This window comes from Euleptes europaea, chromosome 6 (assembly GCF_029931775.1).
Source record: "Euleptes europaea isolate rEulEur1 chromosome 6, rEulEur1.hap1, whole genome shotgun sequence".
NCBI classification, from domain to species: Eukaryota; Metazoa; Chordata; class Lepidosauria; order Squamata; family Sphaerodactylidae; genus Euleptes; species Euleptes europaea.
In genome coordinates, this window is record NC_079317.1 from 99,686,903 (window position 1) to 99,710,188 (window position 23,286).

The 23,286-nt window shown below is 42.7% G+C and overlaps 1 protein-coding gene across 1 annotated transcript in view; it reads left to right on the forward strand.

Moving 5' to 3' along the window:
* The window catches only part of LOC130479317 (acyl-CoA (8-3)-desaturase-like), a 32,383-nt gene extending 12,531 nt beyond the window's left edge, over positions 1 to 19,852 (forward strand). Inside the window, exons 6-12 of the mRNA XM_056851703.1 lie at positions 2,695 to 2,755; positions 5,136 to 5,209; positions 6,284 to 6,381; positions 7,727 to 7,823; positions 10,088 to 10,167; positions 10,324 to 10,449; positions 19,801 to 19,852. Of these exons, the coding sequence (XP_056707681.1) occupies positions 2,695 to 2,755; positions 5,136 to 5,209; positions 6,284 to 6,381; positions 7,727 to 7,823; positions 10,088 to 10,167; positions 10,324 to 10,449; positions 19,801 to 19,852 (588 nt within the window). The remainder of the gene's footprint in view (positions 1 to 2,694; positions 2,756 to 5,135; positions 5,210 to 6,283; positions 6,382 to 7,726; positions 7,824 to 10,087; positions 10,168 to 10,323; positions 10,450 to 19,800) is intronic.
* Positions 19,853 to 23,286: the final 3,434 nt, after the last annotated feature.

A 23,286-nucleotide genomic window follows, 5' to 3' on the forward strand; every position in this document is an offset into this window, starting at 1 on the left:
CAGCATTCAGGAGTATTTCCATGCAATGAAGAAGTCACGGGCAAAATGCAGATCATCATGGTCCCTCCCCCACGGAACACCCGACTATTTCATTTCTGCCATGTTTTTTCACAGAATCACAACATCACTATTCCGACCTGCCTAAGCTGCTACCATATCAGGCAGCCACGCCCCTCCCTTTTTATTTTTAATTGAAAAGACAAACTCAGCGATATAACAAAAAATAATACCCTAAAGGCACAAAAGGCTCACCCCAGCGGCAGCCTTTCAGTGCGATAAAACAAAGCAGGCATTACTATCCGCACACCGGCAATTGCTAGTTGGAGCGGGGTGTTTTTCAACACTATTTAGCAATACAAATCCTCGTGTTTTCTCGCTGCCGCCGTTGTCTTGCTGTATGTCCTTCCCACTGCAATTCAAATGCCCCATTTCCTTTATTTTATTGAGCAATGTGTATTTATAGCAGCCCCGTGGCGCAGAGTGTTAAGCTGCAGCACTGCAGTCCAAAGCTCTGCTCACGACCTGAGTTCGATCCCATCGGAAGTTGGTTTCAGGTAGCCGGCTCCAGGTTGACTCCGCCTTCCATCCTTCCGAGGTCGGTGAAATGAGGACCCAGCTTGCTGGGGGTAAAGGGAAGATGACTGGGGAAGGCACTGGCAAACCACCCCACAAACAAAGTCTGCCTTGGAAACGTCGGGATGTGACGTCACCCCATGGGTCAGGAATGACCCGGTGCTTGCACAGGGGACCTTTACATTTACTATTTATAGCACGGAACTCAGCGGCTGCAGCTGGCCGGAGCTCCTGCGAGCACGCCGGGAGGGATGGGGGGGCCATCGCCGGCCTAGGGATGTGGCAGTTCAAGGTGCAAGGAGGTGGGCAGCTGGGTGCTGCGTCCCCGGAGGTGAAGCAGGAGCGCGCCTGCAGATACTTAGAAGTACATTGGCAAACCCAGCATGAGTGTAGGCGAGCAATGACGACTACTCCCTTAGAATCTCCCCCCCACAATATGTCCACACAATCTGTAGGGGTCCGAGCCTTATTATCATTTTAGCAATATGATTTCACAAGACAAAACAACAACAATGCTCATAATATGGTCAGAATGGAGATGGAGCTTTTTAAAAAAAATGGCGTTTGCTGGGTGCAAGAGGCGGGCGGGCGGAAGGGTGGTGGAAGTGGGAGGAGAGACCGGTACGGTGGGCGTGATGTTGAGATGGTCGCAGATCCGAAGTAAAGAGTTATTAATGATTTTTGGCGCAGGTTACGTCGGCTTGGGATCGAGGCAAACCTCAGATTCGCATTTAAAGAGGTTCCTAGAAATGCGGGAAAGCTCCTCACCAGCTGCGCATTGGGAGCTGAGGGACAGGGAAATCATGAAAAACTCAAAATTAGCTGTGGAGCAACCCTGCCGGGCTCGCGCTGCTAACAACCATGGATAAATGACCATTATCTCCAGTGGGCCTGCAAGCTTCTCCCATTGGGCGAAAACGCACGGGCGCTTGAGCCTCCTTTCTTCCCTGTTCCAGCCAGGATCCAGCCAGGATCGAACGCACATTCGTGCGTTCGATCCTGGCTGGATCCTGGCTGGAACAGGGAAGAAAGGAGGCTCAAGCGCCCGTGCGTTTTCACCCATTGTTTCCAATGGGCAATCCTGTCATTCCTTTTAGTACCTCCCCTTGTTTGTTTTAGGAATTGCACAGAGAATTAAAATTTGGGAAGTTCTTCCCGCCTATGGAGCAGCCGTGCAAGACTGCTGAGGCTTGAGGATAGGGATCAGCGTCTTGCTCACTTAGTCCTGACCCTCAGCAGTTGCCCCGGAGCTCCAGCCGCTGAGGTTTTACACTTGGTGAGCAGGAAGCGGCTCATCTTGCTCCATAATTTGAGCAGTGCAATGTAGGGAGGGAAATACATATTTAGAGTTGCCAGGTCCCTCTTGGCTGGGGCGGGGAGGGAGTGAAGAACCTCAGTCCCCCCGCCCCCCGTCAAGCTCCACCTAGGGCTGGGAAGGAGTGAAGGTGGTGCTGCCTCCCGGCTGGGAGGCAGAATGATCTTCAGTCCCCCGCCCCAGTCAGGCTCCACGTGGGGCTTGGCTTGGGCAGGGAGGGAGTGAAGATTGCGCTGTCTCCTGGTGGGGAGATAGCACAATCTTCAGATTCTGGGAAGCCCAGAATGGGCCTGATGCATTCGGTGCCTAATGCACTCTGGGAAACATTGTTCTTAGAATAATGAGATATCGAATGCACTAGATCACTGGTTCCCAACCAGGGGTCCGTGGACCCCCAGGGGTCCGCGAGAACTAAATTAAGGTCTGTGAAACAAAGTTATAAACCCATAATAAATTAATATTTTCAATTAAAAGTTCTCTATTATAAAAATATATATTCAAATATTATTCTAAGTTTAAGGTTTAACCAACAGTTATGATTCAAGTTTATTTTCAAATTCTCAGAATTTTTATTTTGAACCTTGGGGTCCCTGCACCGAACAAAAAAGTCCTAGTGGTCCCTGGTCAAAAAAAGGTTGGGAACCACTGCACTAGATGCTTGGCGGGGAGCTGCTGAGGGAATGGGAAGGCTGGAACAATCTAGTCTTGCCAGAAACGTCCAGGGGCATTATACAGAATGCAGCCCAGTTAAATTAACAATGTCTTAGTTGTTACTTCTGCATGACCTTTAATCCTCTTTTTTACAGCTAGGCAGGCAGAAGAAAAAGTACATGCCTTACAATCATCAGCACAAGTACTTCTTCTTCAGTAAGCATCTCCACTTTTCTCACACACCCTTTTGACCAACATCTGCTGCCAGCTTGCTGTTTGACCCCCTCAGATTCTTGATCTTATCAATAGGGTTGCCAGGTCCCTCTTCACCACCGGCGGGAGGTTTTGGGGGCAGAGCCTGAGGAGGGCAGGGTTTGGGGAGGGGAGGGACTTCAGTGCCATAGAGTCCAAATGCCAAAGCTGCCATTTTCTCCAGGGGAACTAATCTCTATTGGCTGGAGATCAGTTGTAATAGCAGGAGATCTCCAGCTAGTACCTGGAGAATGGCAACCATACTTATCAATAAGTCCTGTCATCCTTAGCTTCTGTCTTATTGTTATTATTTAATGTGTACATTGGTGATAGGGAGGGAGAAGGGCCATTTAGTGACTGTGTCTGGCACATAATCAGTTTTTAATAAATATGAAATAACGGTAGCATGAGCATAGGCCTCCTCTGTGTTCCCCACCTTCCGAGGTATGATAGGAAAGCAACAGAGACTGAATTTTGTCCTCATAGTCTGGCACCGAAGCTCATAACTATATAGAAATATTGTACAATGCCCACTGACGTAAGACAGAATCCCTGCAAAATTAAAAAGAGCACAGAGCCTTTCCCCAATTATGTGCTAGTTTTCTACTTGCAGAGGTTTTTTCATATGGGGAAAATAGCTTACTACTCTTTGCATTAGTAGATCTGACCTCAGAACCATTAAGTGCAATAAGGTGATAGAATTCTAAATTGCATGTGGGGGGATCATATGTTGGAATTTCCCCCTCATATAGCACATGATTCAGTCATGAATACTACCACCTCAGTCTACCAGCGCACTGTGTATTATGTAGATCAACACTTTAGAGTCAACTTCCTAGAATTTAGTGGAACTCATTAGTTCCAAGTAAACACCCACAGGATGAGGTCAGTTTTCAGATTGTGAGAAAAGACAGCATTTTCGACTGTTGCAGATTAAAGTGTGCAGGGATTTGCACAAGACTAGCTCATCTTCACAGGCCGACTGAATGGCACAATTCAGGTGGGGGCCATCATGCATGAAACAACAAGTCTTGGTTCTCACATTACTTATCTTCCCATTCACAGTATGGAGCATTCACAGTATGGAGTAATATGTTCCAGAATCCTCTGCAACATTTCAGGGGTGTTTGGAAAACTCAGTTTGGGTGAGGTTGCTTTCATTGTGCTTGTGCCCAACTTCAGTTGGCAAATCAAACAAAGTTTAAGCTGCTCTTGGCAAGTATGAAACTTGATGAAATCTTACTTGATTTATACCTTTCTCCCCAATGGGGACCAAAAGTGGCTTACAACATTCTTCTCCATTTTATCCTCACAAAAACTCTGTGATTTAGGTTAGGCTGAGAATGTGTGGCTGTCTCAATGTCACACAGCAAGCTTCCATGGCAGAGTGGGGACTCAAGCCTGGATTTCCCAGATTCTAACCCAACACTCTATTTACTGCACCACATAGCCTGTCTCATAAGTATAAAGTGGTGTACCTTGATTAGCTTCAACAAGCATAGGAAAATGAGGCAATCTGCATTTGTGCAACGGTGTATCAGTCACATCATATTTGACTGGTGGCCAAAACTCAAACAAAGTAGAGGAAGCATTAGAGGGAATAAAGATAGTCAATAACAGTTTCGCACTAGCGTGGTATGGTGTAGTGCTTTACAGCTTAAAGCATAGGTCTGTTTGTAAAGTTAAAATGAAGGAAGACTTCCAGAGAAGTAGCTTCCACTACATTATGATAAGAACATAAATAGCTCCTTAGCATCTTCTCTATCAGTGCAACATCGCTCATTAGGGATGCCATTCTCCCTCTGGGGGTGAGGGATGCCCTGCCAACGCTCAGCTGGCCAGGAGAGGGGAAATGGCAGGAAATTGGGAAGGGGGCACATTGCAGCATCACAATGCACTGGCATCACTCCCCATACACCCAGAAGTGACATCAACATGTCTCCAGGGGATGCTGGGGACACTTTGGAAAAACTCTGTGGTTAAAACCATAGAGTTTTGCTCAAATGCCTGAGCATCCCTGGTGGCCCCTTGGGAAGTGGCATCAGCGCATCACCAGCAAAGTCATTACTTCACGGGGCAAATGCCCCTGTTGCCAATATGTCCCCCTGCTGGTTGCCTGGCTCTCCCTGGCAACCTTATTCTGGCACTGCAGAAAGGTGGTACTGACAGTCTAGGAAAAAAGGCTGTAAAATCACATTATTTAAGGAAATAATCAGTTAACAGAAAATATCCATTTTAGTTCTGGTGTAATTTTTAATAAGGGAAAATTGCCATGTATGTTTTGTTTTTCAGGTGATTTAAAAAGAATGAGAATTGACTCTTTCCATTTTGTTTCCTTCTGTAGCAATGCCCCTGGCTGTAGTTCCAATATTTCAGATATACTCAATTTATTTCATATTCCAACGCAAACTATGGAGGGTAAGTGTTCTAATCCTTTCCAAGTATTATGATACAATTTTTGCTTTAAAATGATCTCAGGGAAAAGCCCTGAGAGATGGTCACATGATCCTATTTGGGGGCATGGTACCAATCTATGCTGGCCAAAGAATCTGCATGTAATGAATCAGCCCTTCTCCATAAGCAAGTATCACTGTCAGGTTTATGATGTCTTTCATGGAATATTTGCACACTGTTCCTCATGGGATCACTAGTTCCCTGTGTCAACATATGTCAAAGTTATGCCTAGTCTGCAGTTTGCTAAACAGATCATACTGATCAGAGTGACAGCTAAGTCATGTGATGATGCTGGTCTGATCCAGTTTGTACAGCCAGGAATGGGGATTTCCAGAATGACTCATCTCAGGTGAACTGTGATTGGTCATAAATGTGTATATAAGTCTGTGTAGTGAATGTAAGTTACTTCTTGCCTGAAATATACGTGCTGGCGGAGCATGCTGATGCTCAGAGCTGTGAATGTTAACAGCCAAAGGACTCTGTGTAGATATTGTAAATAAACTGTACATAGCAGAACTGCATGGTGTGAAGTTGCTACCAGGTAAACTCCTGAAGTCCAGACAAGCTGTGCGCGACACCCTGAACCTGGCAGCAATTGGTTTAATTGCTTCCATCAATTCACTTGAAAACAAACTTGGACTCAAGAAGTATGAATTGAGCATCAGTATAGTTATAGGAACTTGTCATGTGTCAAGTTTAATGCCTAATATAAAACAGGAATTGTGGTACACCAACTAAGTATGTACAAGTGGAGAACCTGAGCCAACACTGAGCCTACTGGAAATGTTGCCCGTGGGGCCAGTGGACATCACATCAATGCAGGTGGTTTTGAAGAATACTTCTGACCTATCCAACATGCTCACATAGTAGGTATGGGGATTCTAGAGAGACTTTGAGGTTGAGTATCTCAACAGTTAGCAATGTATATTCCATACAAAGGAAGACATGTGGGAATTGTGTTCAACCTGATTGAGGGCTGTATCTGCTTAAGGAATGGCAGTGCCACTGTAAAACCAGTCCTTTCTTTCTATTTCACAGGAGTTGGCATGGAGTGCTACATATTTCATCCGATTTTTTATTACCTTTGTGCCCTTACTGGGAATGAAAGTGGTTTTGGGACAACTTTTTCTGCTCAAGTACTGTTCATCATATTTCATTGTTCCTTTTGATTTCTTCTCTTCCTCTGTTGCTATGGTTCCATCTTTCTCTCTCCTTGGATTCCAATATTAAGCCTTTCCACTAAACCAAATATTAGTCTTAGGAAATGTTTCTCGTTTTCAAATGACTGCAGCATAAAATGATGGATTGTGTGTGTGAATGAGCCATTGCAGATGTAACTTTTGCATCATCTGATATCACCCCAAACACTCAGGGTTTTTTAGTGGAGTTGCTATGCACATTCAGCTGCAAGGATGTATCATAATCAAGTAAAACACATATATGTGTGAATCCACATCGAATCAGCTGCTACTTCCTATATTCAGGCTTTGCCTCACTCTTGGCTTACTCTTGATTTTCCTGGCAGTCAATCCACAAGCACTGGAATCAGTTTGGGCAGGGCTTTTCCACACATCTGCCTTCCCTCTGCATTTTCACAGTTGTGGAGTCAATTTATTTTCTTCCGCATGGATCTTAAATAATCAGGATGTTCAAGGGAAGTTGCTGTCATCATCAATGGTATCACAACAACCCCCTCTTTAATTTGTGTGCATGCTTATCTTGATATCTCAGTATCATGGCTAATTTTTTAAAAAAATGAACACAGGGACAAAAAGAAAGAGCTTGGGGCTCCTCTGACACATGTAAGGCTGCTGGGGGGAAGGGTAGCATTCGTGGGGCAGGGGGCTGCAGCTGGTGACTGGGGAGGATTGATGTGAGTCCCCGACCATGCCTTCCTGTCTTTGCAGGGGGAAGTCTAAAAGGGAAGCTGCTCCACCACCCATCTGAAGTGCTGAATCTCTTTCAAACTATGCCAGTTTTTCTGGTGCCAAAAGTTGCCACCCACCACAACAGGGCTTTTGCATTTTTTTTAAAAAAATCAGCACTAAATATTGTTATATCAATACACCATTGTTATGATAGGTTTAGCAGGTTCTCTGAATTCCCAGCTTTCATGTAAACAAAAAAAGTCTGTAGCCCCTTCCCTTCACAGAGATATAAGAAAAAATATCTCCACAAGTGAAGGACCTAGAGACTTACCTTCTGTTCTTAAGACCTGTCTCTTTTTAAAAGGAAGTTCCATGGATTTCATTGGACTCACTTCCAAGTTAAGGAGGCATAGCCTGAAAACAAAAAAGATTGGGTCACCTGAGCTGGATAGGCTTCCGGGTGCTCTTTTATATTGTAAGCCACCTTTAGTACCACAAGAGAGAAAGGTGGCTAATAAATGTCTTAAATAAATAAAAAAATTAAAATTAGGCCCTGACTTATTTCTCTCTCTCTCTCTCTCTCTCTCTCTCTCTCTCTCTCTCTCTCTCTCAGTATACTAGAGAGTATCGTGTTTACATGGATATCTCAACTGAACCATATTCCTATGCACATTGATTATGATGGAAACATGGACTGGTTCACTACACAGGTAAGTGATCCCTCTCCCATTCTTACCAGGAGCTGTGGGCAGGTGCCCATATGCCAGTGGTCTAAGGAGAATATTTGACCATGTTCTGTAATGAAGATGAAGTGTATCAAAGAGCCCAGAGGCTGAAAAGTCACAGGCAAAGAAGGATGATGGCAGCAGGAACCTATGGCAAGAGACTGAAGGGGGGAATTGGCACTGGATATGTGTGTAAACTGGTTAACCCATGCGTGAGGACTAGATTACAGTGACATCGGATTACAAATTGCTCCTGTGAAAGAGCTAACAGTTCTGACACTGAGGATAATAGTGGAGTCTGTGCACACAAGTAGCTGTCAATCTCCATGTTTTGATTAATCAGGTAATTTGAAATCAAGGAAGATACATGCATATGTGAACCAGCCCGGAGGGGGGAGATAGTGGCCATTTATTCATGGAAGGTTTTGCATTGGATTTGCCACTCTTTAGATGCACTTCCCCCCCCCCCATCCATATTCTCAAAACTCAACAATAAGCCGCCATGCAGAGTTTTGAGACTTCAGTTGGGGAAAATGTGCATCTATAGAGTGACAAATCCAATGCAAAACCTTCCATGAATAAATGGCCAGTGTGTGTGTCATGCTGGAGACTATGGTAATTCCTCCTTTAAGGCTGTGGTTGTAGACCTGAAAACAGTGCTAAACTCTATAACAAGTATGGCAACACTGGTTCTAATAGGGATATGTTCACACTGTTGCCATTTCTTACAAATGAGGCAGCAACTGGAGGAGGTGACAACCACCAGCTGACAGGCTCCTGTGATGAACCGTCCTGGGAAGTCTCTTTGGATCACCTCTGCCCGCTCTGCAGCTCTGCTTGAGGCCCCATTCCTTAACCATGAAGGTTGTTCACAGAGCTCCAACAGGCCATCTCACCTTCAGAGGGTGCCACATTCCTTTTGGCCTGGCCACGTTTTCTTCTGGCTGAAGATGCTGTGAAGCTGCCAGCCAGTCATCTCTGCGAATTAAAAACCAAAAACCAAATGTACACCCGGGATGAAAAGTGTTAAATGAAATTGCTTTACAAGAGGTATTACTGTACAATCTGAATAAGATAAGCAGAAAATATGGCTAACGGAAGGTACCCAGTCTAGATCTTCCAGATAGATCCTTTCCTGAAAATAAGAATTGACGTCCCTTTCTTGTTTTTCCTTTCTTGACCCGTTGTGTTTTCATTTCAGGTAACTAGCAGTGGACAATAATAAACCATTCAAGGCAGATATAAATGAATTATAAGGGTTAGGCATTAATGTTAAATAGAACTGCTGTAAAATTTCAACAGAAATACACTTTTAAGTATCATTTTCCAGCATGCTTTTTTCACCAAAGACAGGTCATAAAGCTTTAGGAAGAGACCTCTGCCACTCCCAGAAGAAAGCAACGCCATTCAGTGATAAAGAGGGAGAGAATTTGGAAATAGAGTTCATAAGCAACTGCTACACAAATTCAGAACTGGGCATAATTTCAGAAGTGATGTTGATTTTTTTGTATTTTGAAGACTTTTTGTGCATTTTCATCCTGCCCTTCAACTAAAGAGCTTAAGGTGGCATGCATGGTTCTCCCTTCCTCCATTTTTATCCTCACAATAACACTGTTAGCTAGGTTCACTGAGAGAAGAAGTAGGTTTTTATACCCCGCTTTTCTGTAACATATGGAGTCTCAAAACAGCTTACAAATGCCTTTCCTTCCCTCTCACCCCCACAACGGGCACCTTGCGAAGTAGGTGGGGCTGGGAGAGTTCTGAGAGAACTGTGACTGGCCCGAGGTCACCCAGCAGGCTTCAGGTGGAAGAGAGACTCTGCTGCTCTTAACCATGCTGGCTCTCAGAGAGAATAACTGACCCAAGGTTACCCAACCCATAGTGTTTATGGCAAAGTAGGGATTTGCACCTGGGTCTTCCCAGTCCTGGTCCAACATTTTAATGGTTTCACCAAAATTTAGTTTTGTTGTTGAAATTTTACTTTGTGGCTTGGACTATGTAATATTTTTGGATTATATAATATTTTTAAATATAATGCTTGTAGAAAAGTGATATAAATACGCTTTAAATAAAATTTCATCTATGACCATAACTTGAACACTGGAGAGAAAATTAACATTTTGCAAAGATATTTGACTTAGTAGATTTGCTCTTCCTCCCCCAAGAAATCAGAAAGCATAGCTGAAATTAATTTGATATGGATCTACACTCAATTGTATCTCTCCTTCTCTATCTTTTTTCCCCACCAGCTCCTGGCAACCTGTAATGTGAACCAATCATTCTTCAATGACTGGGTAACAGGGCATCTGAATTTTCAGATTGAGCATCAGTGAGTACAGATATAGGGAAATGGGGGGAGAAAGATTCCCAAAGGCAACATTGACAAATTGTCCTGTTATGGTAATTAGGCAATTGCTCCAGGGGAGCTGTGCGCTCAAGGAAAAAGACAGCAGTCTAACATAGCTTCCTTCTTTTCTCCCTCCAGCCTTTTCCCTACGATGCCTCGACACAACTTCTGGAAGGTGGCCCCTTTGGTGAAGTCTTTGTGTGCCAAGCATGGTATTGAATATCAGTCAAAGCCCCTGTTTTCTGGCTTTGCAGATATTATATAGTAAGTATGATGTGTGTGTGGGGGGGGGGAAACCAAGTAGGTAGAGTTGCTGAGGAATGGGACTGCAGAGAAACATGTGACGCTTGGGGAAGCACACTGATATAAAACACAGCTTACCAGGGCTGTTTCGGCACAGATATGATTCTCATTGCTGCTGCAAATGCATAGGAACGTCCACATGGACGGTTCCCCAACACCTCCTTTGCCTCAGCTCTCCATGGCTGCCATCTCCCCCTTCATTTTCAGGCCTTTAATAAATTGGTAATTGGCAGGTTGCTGTAGTGTTCTAGCAGTCAGCTGCAATAATATATATTTTCCCAGTATATATGTTTTTAAAATAATAAGTTTCTAGCCCTGACCTGGATGGCCCAGGCTAGCCTGAATTTGTCAGATCTCAGAAGCTAAGCGGGGTTGACGCTGGTTAATACTTGGATGTGGGACCACCAGAGAATACCAGGGTTGCTATGCAGAGGAAGGCAATAGCAAACCACCTCTGCTAGTCTCTTGCCTTGAAAATCTTACTGGATTGCCATAAGTCGACTGTGACTTGATGGCACTTTACAGACATACCGCCCTTCTGGTTGCGAAGTTACAAGAAAAAACGTGCAGCCAAAAAATGGTCCGAAAAACTCTCAAAATTTTTTGGGATTTACTGGGAATATCAGGAGCCAGCGTTTGCAGGCTCGCATGAACTGTTTTTTTTCCTTCTTTTTCTGTTCTCCCCACCCCCTTTGTTTTTGCATCTTGGGGGGAGGGGTTCTATGGAGGATGGCTGGGGGCACCCTGTTCAGGGGCCATAGAATTGGACCCCGTGGTCCAGTCTTCTTGAAATTTGGGGACTTTTTAAAGGGTAGACATCAACAGCTTTCCTGCAATTTTGGTGCCTGTACCTTTAAAAACATCCTCAGCCACCTAAAAAATTTCCCCATAGGGAATAATGGACCCCAAAATTCAGAAACCCAAACAAACTCTAATCCAAATACCATATCATATTGGAATTTGGAAATATTGGGAATGCCAATACTTTTCAGGTCCAATATACCAGAATAAAAATAATAACATTTTTTGCACACCCCTAGTTATAATACTATTGATATAGTTATTACTGATTTTTAAAATGCTCGGGGGGGTGGAGGGGAATGGCTGCTGCTGGGACTGAGGTAAGGAAAATGACATCACTGTGGGAAGGACCTGAAAAAATGTGAACCTTCCTGTTCACGTGGTGTCCAGAGACACCTTTGACTGTGATCTTTCCAAAAAGATGGTATCAAGCCAGGTTTGGCAAAGTTGGGAGGGAAACCCAGGAAAAGGACGAATAGAGGACTACGTCGTGTGGATGCTCCCCAAAATAGCACTGCAGTAACCACCTGAGGGGGTTAGTAGATCATAGAATCATAGAGTTGGAAGGGACCACCAGGGTCATCTAGTCCAATCCCCTGCACAATGCAGGAGATGAGATGACATCTTTCCCTTGGAAAAGGTAGTGTGCAAATTGGGTCACTTCCACAGAGGCAGGTAACGGCAAACCACCTCTGTTCGTCTCTTGCCTTGAAAACCCTACAGGGATCACCATAAGGTGTCTGCAACTTGAGGGCACTTTCCATGACCACCCTATGTTTGCAAAGGGCACTTGGAAAAATAAAGAAAAGAATCTAGGATTCTGGATTTGTTAGGGCTGCAATCCTAACAAATTGCAGGGCTATATATTCAAGACGATATAAGTAACCAGCATGGCATCAGAGTTAACAGCTTGTGTCTACAATTACCTGGGGGGAGGGAGAGCATAGCATTCCACATTAATATTAATATTAATATTTTGTTCAAATATAACATGTATGGACATATGAAAACCAAAAACTCCCTGTACTGAAATAAACCCCATATCCAGATCTGCTCCTTGGGTAGTGTGACTCAGGGTGATGTAAGATGCTGCAACCACTCAGGAAGATGCTGAAGGGTCTTATTAAGTAAACATAGGTTGTTTATGCATGAGAGTTTTACCTGAGGTTCGTTGCTTGCCGGACCCACACTTTCCTGTTGGGAGTCTATGCACCAATAGTCTCCAAGCTCAAATCAGAAAGTATTTGAATCCCCGCCCCTTGAAATGCTGCTTTGTAATTGGCTGTAGTGAGAGAAAAGTCCCCCGTGAAACCCAGTTGCCACATAAAAAAGCATTTTAAGAACAAAAACAAAAAACGGAGCTATTTGAAAGGAACAGCAGAGGGGGGAGGAGAGACGCAAGCCTCGTTTTTAAAAACACTTCTGCTCAGAAAGAACTCTGAGGAAGCAGGAAGCATTTGAATCTCCGCCCCTTGACATGCTGCTTTGTAATTGGCTGTCTGATTGCTGTGAGCGAAACCAAACTTCTGTGTCCCGTTCTTTTCCTTATGGGTGGAGATTTCAAGTGGGCTGAGCTCAGAGAAGAATCGGGTTAATAGATGGGAAGTCCCAGGATTTGTGAGGGCTGGCAGCGAGGTCATCTCTAATGGAGGGAAAACTCATGCACAACTCCAAGGAACAACGGAGACAGGCCAGGGGAGAACATAAGTTAAAGTCCCCATGCGTAAACAACCATAGTATAACTTTATTCACCATAAACAAAGAAAGGGACACAACAGAGGCCTTCATAGCAGTTTGCTTGTCCAGCTTGCCCTGAGTCCTAAGTAAAACTTGGTTTGCAATTGTTCCAGATTCTGGTACCCTGAAAGTATACAAAAACATGAGCTGGGCTTCTGAATATTACATCCCTCCTTTCCACTCACATAACAAAATCTTACTTAGGTATTGTAGCTAAAAAATAAAACAATTACCATACATTCACTGTTCCAGAAACCCAAATATTATCTTTACAAAATAATCTCCAGAATGCTGTGTCATAAAGTAATATCTGAAATATTCTGGTCATCTTTGATTTATCTGTTGCAGTTATCTTGAGGCCTTCCTTACCACCTGGAGAACTGGGCGGGGGGCAGAGACTGTTCATATGGGATATGGAGAAGCATTGTCTGGTTTGCTTAGCTCCAAATCATTTTGAGAGCCATCTGATACGGTTCCTTCAGGATTTTAAAATGAGGAATACTATGGGTAATTGTAGTCCTCATTGGACTGTAATCATGGTCCTTTGTATTCTTTGATTGTGTATGGGTGAAGTGTATATGAGGTGGCCATAGGTTTCTCATTAAAGCAAAGTCTCCTATTTCTATGACTGCCTGCTTTACAGTTATGTGCTTTTCTTTTTGTATTCCTTATTTTGCTGATTTGTCTCTTCTCATGGTTTTCTCATCATGATCTTGTACTCTTAGCAGTTCTGGTAATTTGGTACAGATTTTGGTGCAGTGCCGAAAGGAACCCCTGTAGCGCTATGTAGAGTTGCTCGGTAGTTTCTCCAGAATTTGTACAGTTCTTGCTTGATTTTTTCCCCCTTCTCCATCTGCGATTATTTGGCCTTTTTCAGATGTATGAGCCATCTCTAAAGTACTCTGCTCTGGCCATTTCAAACAGTGCTGCTTTCTCAAAAAAAACCCCCACACACACACACCTTTTTCACAGTGCCTTCTTTTTCGGCCCTTTTTTTTTCTTTTCACATTCTGAGATTTGCACTATAGCACCCTAGCAATCCAATACATCTCAGTGCTGGTGATATAGCAGTTCAGTGCTATATCTCCAGCATTGGGATCTGTTGGATTGCTATGGCACTATAGCGTAAATTTCAGAATGTTAAAGAAAAAAACCAAAAAAGAATGCGCCGTGGGAAAGGGTGGGGGGAAAGTGGTCCTTTTGGAACCAATCCAGACATTTTAAACAGCACACTGCAGCAATTCAAAACTGCAAGGAAAAACTGAAAACAGGAGGGGGGAAAAAACAGGAGAAATTAAAAAAAAATGGCTGAGCACCAGAATACCATCGGGACCCAAGCAACTTTGTCTGAAAAGCTTTTAAAAAATCCGTTAGCAGCCAGGAGCCAAAACGGTTGTGTCAGAAATGACACAAAAATCCATTAGCAACCAGCTGCTAAAATGGATTATAAGGGCAAAGGGCTTTAATGCGTTCTTTAACGTCCTCATGAACCTCTCAAATTCCCATTGGCCTGAGGCCAGTGTTGTTTTCCAATGATAGAAATCAAGATATTTAAAAAATTGTGCAAAGTACAGTTAAATCATAGCCTATCATCACTTCTCTCATCCTCTATAGTATTCCAAAAGTAGAAAATATTTTGGCCAGTTGTGGTATGAGAGCCATTGCTGAAGTAGTAGTGACTAGTTCAACAACAACGGGAAATCTGGAATAATTATGCATGACAACAAACAAATGTGAACCAGAAGGGGGGTCACAGAAGTCTACCCTGATTTCTGCCCAGAACTGACAAGCCCAAGTGGTCATTTGTAGGGGTAGACCTTATGCCTTAGTACTGCTGACTGACAAAGGAGACAAGATTGGACTCAGAATTCTATTCACGAGTCTATTGCTGGGAACCAGACCTTTTCCTCAAGAAGGTGCTTAGTTTTCCCCATTCCTTGATGTTCTTCATGAGCGAAATATATGGTCTGAGCCCACAGACTGCAAGGCCTAACAATCTTGGTTCCTCTCAGCAGCAGGTTCGCATCTGACAAAGGGAGCTATGTCTCTCAAAAGGGATCCGTGCATCTGTGACTTGAGATGAAATATATGAGTTTCTGCAAGATCTATGGCAGTATGAGTGGTTGAAGCCTAGGTGTAAGGATGTCTTGAAAAATAATCTGTAGGGCTGCTCTTACCAGGAGAATACGTCACTATGAAATCATGCTGCAGCATCCAGTGTTCAATAAGAGCTGGTGGCTGGACATAGGTTGCAGTGGCTTGTAATTAGTAACAATCACAAAGTGATGGCCATAGAGGTACAAGTGGAATAGCAATGCTCAACTGGTGAGAAAGCATTGTTGGCATATGCTATGGTTAATATATGGCCACTGGAGTCTGTTTGTGTCACTATAGCTCAGTGGTTCCCAACCTTTTTTTGACCAGGGACCACTAGGACTTTTTTGTTCGGTGCAGGGACCCCCAAGTTTCAAAATAAAAATTCCGGGAATTTGAAAATAAACTTTAATCATAACTGTTAGTTAAACATTAAACTTAGAATTATATTTGAATATATATATATATATATATATATATATATATATATATATATATATATATATATATATTATAATAGAGAACTTTTAATTGAAAATATTAATTTATTATGGGTTTATAACTTTGTTTCGTGGACCTTAATTTAGTTCTCTTGGACCCCTGGGGTTCCATGGACCCCTGGTTGGGAACCAGTGCTATAGCTCTAAGCTCTATTGGGTTAACATCCACTGTGAGTTCACTGTTTTTCCGGGTATCAAACTATGCCATTGTTTTATCACTAGAGGGCGAAATGCCATAAAGTAAGGTAAAGCTACCTGATGTCTAGCTGTCCATGCTTTATTCTTACTGCTGAGTTTCTTTAAGGGGTGAATTACGTCACAAGGTTATGAATGAAACATCCACAATATTTTATTTACTTAATTTATACCCTGCCTTTCTCCCTAAAGGGGGCCAAAAGTAGCTACATCATTCTCCTCTCCTCCATTTTATCCTCATAACAATCCTATGAGATCGGTTAGGCTGAGAGTGTCACTGGCCAAAGGTCACCCAGAAAGCTTCTATGGCAGATGGGCTCGCTTAGATCTCCCAGATCCTAATTCGACACACCATGCTGGCTTTCAATACATAGCAAGGCCAAGTAAACTTCTAAGTTCAGCTGAAGTATTTGGGGTCTGCAGTTTTTTGTATGGCCACCACTTTCTTTGGATTAGGAGAAACACAATTGGTAGAGAAAACATAAAAAACCTAGTTTGTTCTTATTATATTCACACTTATCAGAATTAAATGTGAGATTGCACTGTTGCAGCCGATCTAGCACAGCTTCAAGTCTGATGTCATGCTCCTTTTTGAGTTGCCCAAGCACAAGAATGTCATTACTGGGCACCCTCACTAGTGGAAACAAGGTTTCCCAATCAAGTTCTGCAAAATTTCAGCAGCAGAATAGATGCCTTTCGTAGTACTGAAAACCTATGTAAGTGGTAAATGTGGTGACACATCTGGAATCTGAATGAAGTTCTAGTAGGTGATATCCAACATTCAGATCAAGATTGGAAGATATGTTGCTCTGTTGAGGTCTGCAATGATGTTATCCACCCTGGTTGTGATGTGACATTCTCACTTTATGGCTTATTTGGGCAGAAACATATCCACACTGTCTAATATTTCCTGATTGTTTATGTTTAGGAGCAGCCATAATTGGTGAGACCCATGAGATAGGGAGTGCTACTTTCTTGAAGATATCAAGCTTTTCTAAACATTCTATTGATTTTCCTACATGGGAAAGGATACTTCTGTGTGGTAAAACCACAGGCTTCACAGTGTTATAAATGTGGAGCTTGACCTGATAGTTCTTTTGCTTACCTATGCTGCAAAGCATACCTATGTGAATTGAAGAATCAGATCCAAATGGGTTGGATGAATGCTGCAGACCAACTAAATTTCAGTGCAATAGCCAAAAAAGCCATTGGTGCCATCTACTGCAACATAAAAAGTAGATGTGAGTTGGAAGTCTTGAAACTGTAGCTATGTTTGGAATTGTCCATATATTGGTAATGGTTGACATGATCCATATGCATGAATCTTTATATTTGTCTTTGGTTATTGAGTATGTCATATGTTTGTTTAGCCATAATGTTTACTGAGGCACCTTTTGTCTAAGAGGATCTTATATTTCTTGCCCATGCAAGAATATCTTGTGTCATGGCTGAACGCAATTTTCATTGTTTGCCTTGTCCACTGAATAGGTTATCTTGTTCTTCAGTGTTATGGTGTTCACCACACAAAAGCATGGCTGGTCCAAATCTATCAGTTGGGGTCTGAATCAACTGCATTAATAGTCATAATGAAAAATCAAGTATACACATAAACAAGTTAACTTGTGAACAAGGCTACACTCTGTCTCCATAGCACAGAACAAGATTTCCAGCCTCTGGACCCATTCGTCCCAGAGAGGTCCTAAAGTAGCGTGGGAATCACAGGTATCAAAACAGGGGAATATGGGAAGGGCAGCCATAGTGGCCAAAACCCTGGGAAACATCCTCTTTCTGCAAGGGAGTAGTTGAGTCAATGCTTGCTTGTGATAAGAGGATTCTTTCTCTTAGGGAGGCCACAGCTTACAGCTTTTGTGTGTGTGTCAAACTCTAATTTTCATGAGGTCATAATTCCTCACCAGTGTAAGATGGTGCAATCACTCAAGGTCTTCTTAAATAAACATAGTTTAACTTTATGAACAATAAAAGGAAGGAACACAAGGCCTACCAGAGCCCTGCCTAGTAGTTTGCTCAGCCATCTTGCTGTAAGTAAAACTTGATCTGGAACTCCTCCAAATTCTGGTACTCAAGAACTACACTAAAACATGAACTGGACTTCTGAATATTACTGGTAATAATGAAGTCCCTGATCACTTGGGCAGCAGAGTCTGGACAGGGCCTGCCATATAGGACTGCCAGGATTCCTGGATTGGCAAGACACCCGCTGGATGCCCCCTTCCCCCACCACTGCATAATGGGATGTTGGGGGTGGGGATAGCTATTGCTGACAGTGCAGCAACATCACTTCCAGCATGACCTGGTAGAGACAACTCCAGGAGGGCAGATGCTCTAGCATTCACTCAAATGTTAGAGCATCACATCTTCATTGTGATGTCATTTCCAAGTCCCATTGGAAGTGACATTGCTGCATTGCCAGTGCTGTAATAACATTGCTGGAGACACACACACTGGGTGCTGTAAGTCTCTGGCTGGTTGCTAGACTCATGATCAGTAGGGTCTTAAGAAGGGAAGTCTCACAAGACTCAGATGTCTTGCAGGGCTGGGGGGAGAGCTTGTCCCAGACCCTGAACCCCTCCCCAAGGATGGCCCTGCCCATATCCCCAAGCTCTTTTGATAGGTAAAGATGAAAAGCAGGGAGCTTTACATTGTGACAGGAAGAGGGGAGAGAAAGTTAACTTAAGCACTAACATTCTCATCTCAGTGCCACTGACTGTTTCCCCTTAAACCTCTGACTAACAATCTTATTCTTGGGTAATACGGGATGTTTGTTTTAAAGGGACACATTCTTACGTTACGATGTATTTATTTACTATATTGATATCCCACCCTTCTATGAAGTATTCAATACAGAGATGAACCAAATAACAATTATGAAAAACGATTAATCAGGAGAGTCGTGCACACAGGATGTCTTACATTCGTTGAACATCAATAATATCCTCACAATTATTCTGTGCATTAAAGGCTTAAATGGACAGGGTAACCCCATGCTTCCCGTGGCAGACCCAAATCTTGCATTTTCACTGTTATTACATTGGTGGTTTCTGTAACGTGTGGATGACATACTTGAATCTTTAAGCCCCCTGTCTAAATGGTGCAATCAGAGTTCGTAAGTGTATGTACACAGGTGTTTAAAGGCATAGGAATGTGATCCCAGAAACACTCAGCAATCACATGAGCCATGTAAGGTGTGGAGCTACTCACCCTAGCATAGCTACCCACCATTAAGGCGGCCAGCAACCTGGAGAAAAATGTCCCTTGAAGGCTTAATGTGTGTAAGTGGGCAGATGAAGCTTTTCATGGTATGGAAATAAATAACATCACCTGTTAAGTCCCATTAGGCATCTATTAAATAGAGAGGACATTTTTTTCTTCCAGGAAGTTGGAAACCCTACCCTCAGCTTAAACCTGAGCTAGGTTTAAAGACTCAAAGCCAGTACCAAAGAACCAGAGAAGAAAACAAGGATACGACACAGACAGGAGGGTTTTTTTAACCTGGTGCCTAAAAGTGAAGAGATTTAGCGCCGGATGGTTTGCTATAGGGAGATAATTCTGAAGAAGAGGTGTCACAAAGCAAAGACCATGACTATAGTAGTAATTTTGCAGATGATTTTAACTATCAGATTCTTATGGGAGTATGTGCTCCATTAGTTCCTCCAGCCTCATGCTCTCCTAAAATTGCTTTCTTAGTAAAAAAAAAATAGCTCCAGTAAAAGATAGAGATTGCGATTACAAAATTTACACTGCAATCCTAAACACAGCTATACCCCTCTAGAATTTCACTGTTAAAAATGTGAAATTCCTCAAAGGAGTAGAGGCATTCAAAGGCAGCTGACATGATGAGTACTGTTTTTCTCACTGATTGGATTTATTTCTTTGCTTGAATCAGAGGAAATCCAATATACAATCTTTTTTTTCTCTCTCATCCTGCCTTGTACCAATTAATCTGGTTCTTATCTGTTCTTGGTAGTTCTTTGAAGGATTCAGGAGAGATCTGGCTCGAGGCATTTAATCATGCCTAAGAAGTGCATTCCCAGAATGATGAGTTATGAAGATACAGCAGATAGAACTGAAGGCCAAAATGCTCTTGTTCTGAAGATGGACCTAACCTGTGGAATAGGAACACTGAGGATACTTAATTGTGAATGTGGGGATTACAAAACTATATTTTGTGTTCTCTTTTGGCTGGGGGTTGGATACAATATTAAGGTGGGAATGGGGCAAAATCACCCTCCCTTTCACTAGTAGAGGAAGCGTCAGACCCAAGCTTCATCTGCTACTGTGAAGGGGTGAGCACTTCCTGTCCTGTTCACAGTTACTTGTGAATAAGCCCCATTGCACTTAGTGGGACTTATTTCTAAGTAAACATGCATAGGGTTGGACTGTAAATATAGCATTATTACCTCTTCTGTTCAACTTTCCTGGAATTTTTCTAAACTATTTATAATTTTGTTGCAATATAATACAAGCTTTATGCAATAAACCAAGCTAACAAAATATGAGACTCTGAGCTTACTGAAACAGAATCGGGTTGATTTTTTTTGCAATAATGGCTATTTTTTTCCTTTGCCCACAGATTTCATTTGCAGTAGTCTGAGTTCATTGATACAAATAGTTTAAGTCATCAAAAGTGACACCAAAAGCTTTGCTGGACATCCAAGTGACAGTGATGGCGCATAAGTAACACCTTTATGTAGTTACACTCCCATTGTCCAGGCATCTACAGGTATGCAGATTGGATCCTGTAGCTCAGAGGTGTCCAAAATATGGCCACAGACCCTTTTCATCTGCCCCCAAGAAATGGGTCTGTAGCTACTTAAGAGGTAGAGTTTGGTCTTTCAGCCCTGCCCCTTAAGCAGCTACAATTCTTCCTCTTTGTCAGGCCTTTGTAGTATGGGACAGATCCTATTGCAGCCTTGGCACAGCCCTTCAAATGCTTGTCTTAAGGTGGCCCTTGGACCAGAAAGTTTAGATGCCCCTGTTGTAGCTAGAAAAGAATGAAGTCTCATCTTTATGAGTATTCCAAATTGCTTCTTTATACTGCCTGAGACCATAGGTGATTCTTGTATAACTTAGTTCCACCCAGATAAAATTCCTATATCAGCCATGCTACCCGAGAGCCTTCTTTTAACTGGAAATTCTAGGAATTAATCTGGGACTTTCTGCATGCATGCAGAGCATGTGTATTCATGGGAATACTAGTGCAATATATTTTTATTAATTTCTATTGAATTTAACAGTATACAGAATTAATAAACTCCTTTGTACCAGTACAGACATATAAGACACCAGTATATGTGTTAACTAGTTTATTAACAGCTGACCTACCTCAATTAACCATCCCTGAATTAGTGTGAGTTGCTGCTAACAAGCAGTTTACTGTCACTCACAGAGTATTGGGCGCAACCACCCTGATTTCAAAATTAGGCAGTGGTACCAGTGCCTTTGTTTACCCTCACCAATGTGTGAGAAGGTGCTGAGAGGTGTCAGGCAGGGGTGTGCAAAACAAAATCCCCAAGTCAAAGAAATAGACAGAAATCACTGGTTCAGGTTGATACAGTGAGCTCCCGGAATGAGAATACAAATCTGGGATTCTTGGGAATTATGAACTTCCCCCCCCCCAAAAAAAAAAATTGGGGTGCTTACTAGCAATGAATCATGCACTCAAGTTTTTCTTTGAGTCTACTGATTTCCTGGGCAATGGCATTTCTCCCTTTCAATTGGACCCTTGCAAGGGAGCAGCTCAGAGCACTCCCAGCCAATCAGCTTCAGAGACAAACTGCAGAGGCCCTGCCATCCTTCTTTGCGTTCTCATTTGTGGGGAGTGGAGCCCTTTTTTCTTTGCAAGTATGATTGCTGGAGCCACCTTGTTCAGGGGCTGGTAGAATTGGTCCCCTTGGCCTAATTTGCTTGGAACTTGGGGAATATTTAGTGGACAGGCAGCATCAAAGCTGAAGCAATTCTGGTGTTATTTGGGTGAACAAGAGCCACTCCAGCCACTCCCCTTTGAAAAATTCCCCCATAGGGGATAATAGCAAAGTTAAGGTACTTGCTTGTTTGTTTCTTTTTTCTTCCCACCTTTGTGGGGGCAGAGCCCTTTTGTCAGTCAGTCACTGTAAAAGTAGGAAAATGAAATTAATTCAGACAAGGTTCTTTTTTTAAAGGCCAATAAATGCCCCCATTTTCCACTGATATCATTGGGGGGGGGTATTTATATTAGATGTAGGACTATTTTCTGTGCCAATTGGTGCCATTATCTTTATAAACAGCTGCCCAACCCTCCAATATCTTCCCCATTGAAAGCAATGATCTTGAAGCACCACAACCTGAAAAACCACACGGATTTTGCATGCTTAGCCAGCAATGTCCTACACAACCATAAGCAAGTATGGGGGGGGGGGGATTCACCTGAAGCCCAGATATGAAAATATGATGGCATTTTTCTTGACTCACACTCCATTTATTTCTCCAGCAACTAAAGTCTCAATTGATGCTGCTCAACCACCAAAGGTGTTCCCTCCACTGCTCACCAGACCCATTGAGCCAATGATGGTCTTGGGAACAACAGCCCCCACCCCATCCGTAGGTGACCCTGGGTGCTTGCCAATTAAGCCCTACCAATACTATACCAACTTTTAGTATTCCTGTCACAACTAGTGATAGTAAAAAACAACAACCCCCAAACCCAAAAAGGCCTAATAAGGTAATATCACTATTCCCCAGATCACTATAGAACAGGTGGAAAATGGCCTGCTTCCCAGCCAGTTTGAAGGAGGGCTCAAACATTTCTCAGCTATTCCAACATTATCCGGAGGGTGGATGGCCAGGCCAGCACACAGCAATAGCCTTCTGCAGAGAGCAGGGCTTGGGAACGCCACAGTTTCTCCAGTACTCTTCTGATTGGCTGCGCCGTAGAAGGCAGCAAATTGTTAATCAAGAGTCAAGAATGCTCTTATGACTTATTTAAAATTTAAAATTGGGACAGGCACAAAGAAATACTTGAACCTTATAGGCCAGGAACTGTACTGCATCCAGTCTATGTTCCTTACCAAAACTAATCTTGTAAACTTTTTGAGGAACATTAATCTGCAAGTATTCTCTTGTTTTATCTGGCTAAGGGCCGCAAATAAATTATCTATCTATCTATCTGTCGATCTAATCTGCAAGTGATATTTGTAGTGATGCTTTCTGGACTACATGATCACATCTTTAATTTATTTTCTTGGCTTTAAAGGACATTTCAGGACTTTTCATTCCATGCAGTTATCATTTTCGTAACATTTTTATAAATAAATGTGTTTATAAAAAAAGAGACCATTGAAGGTGCAGCAGCCCCAGACCCATTCCCAGAGCACCAAGATGCTGACATTGGTTTACCAATCTTGACAAGATATGGGGGATATCCATTAAAGGTATTGAGTGTAATAAGATGATACATGTATTTTTCATAGTGCAT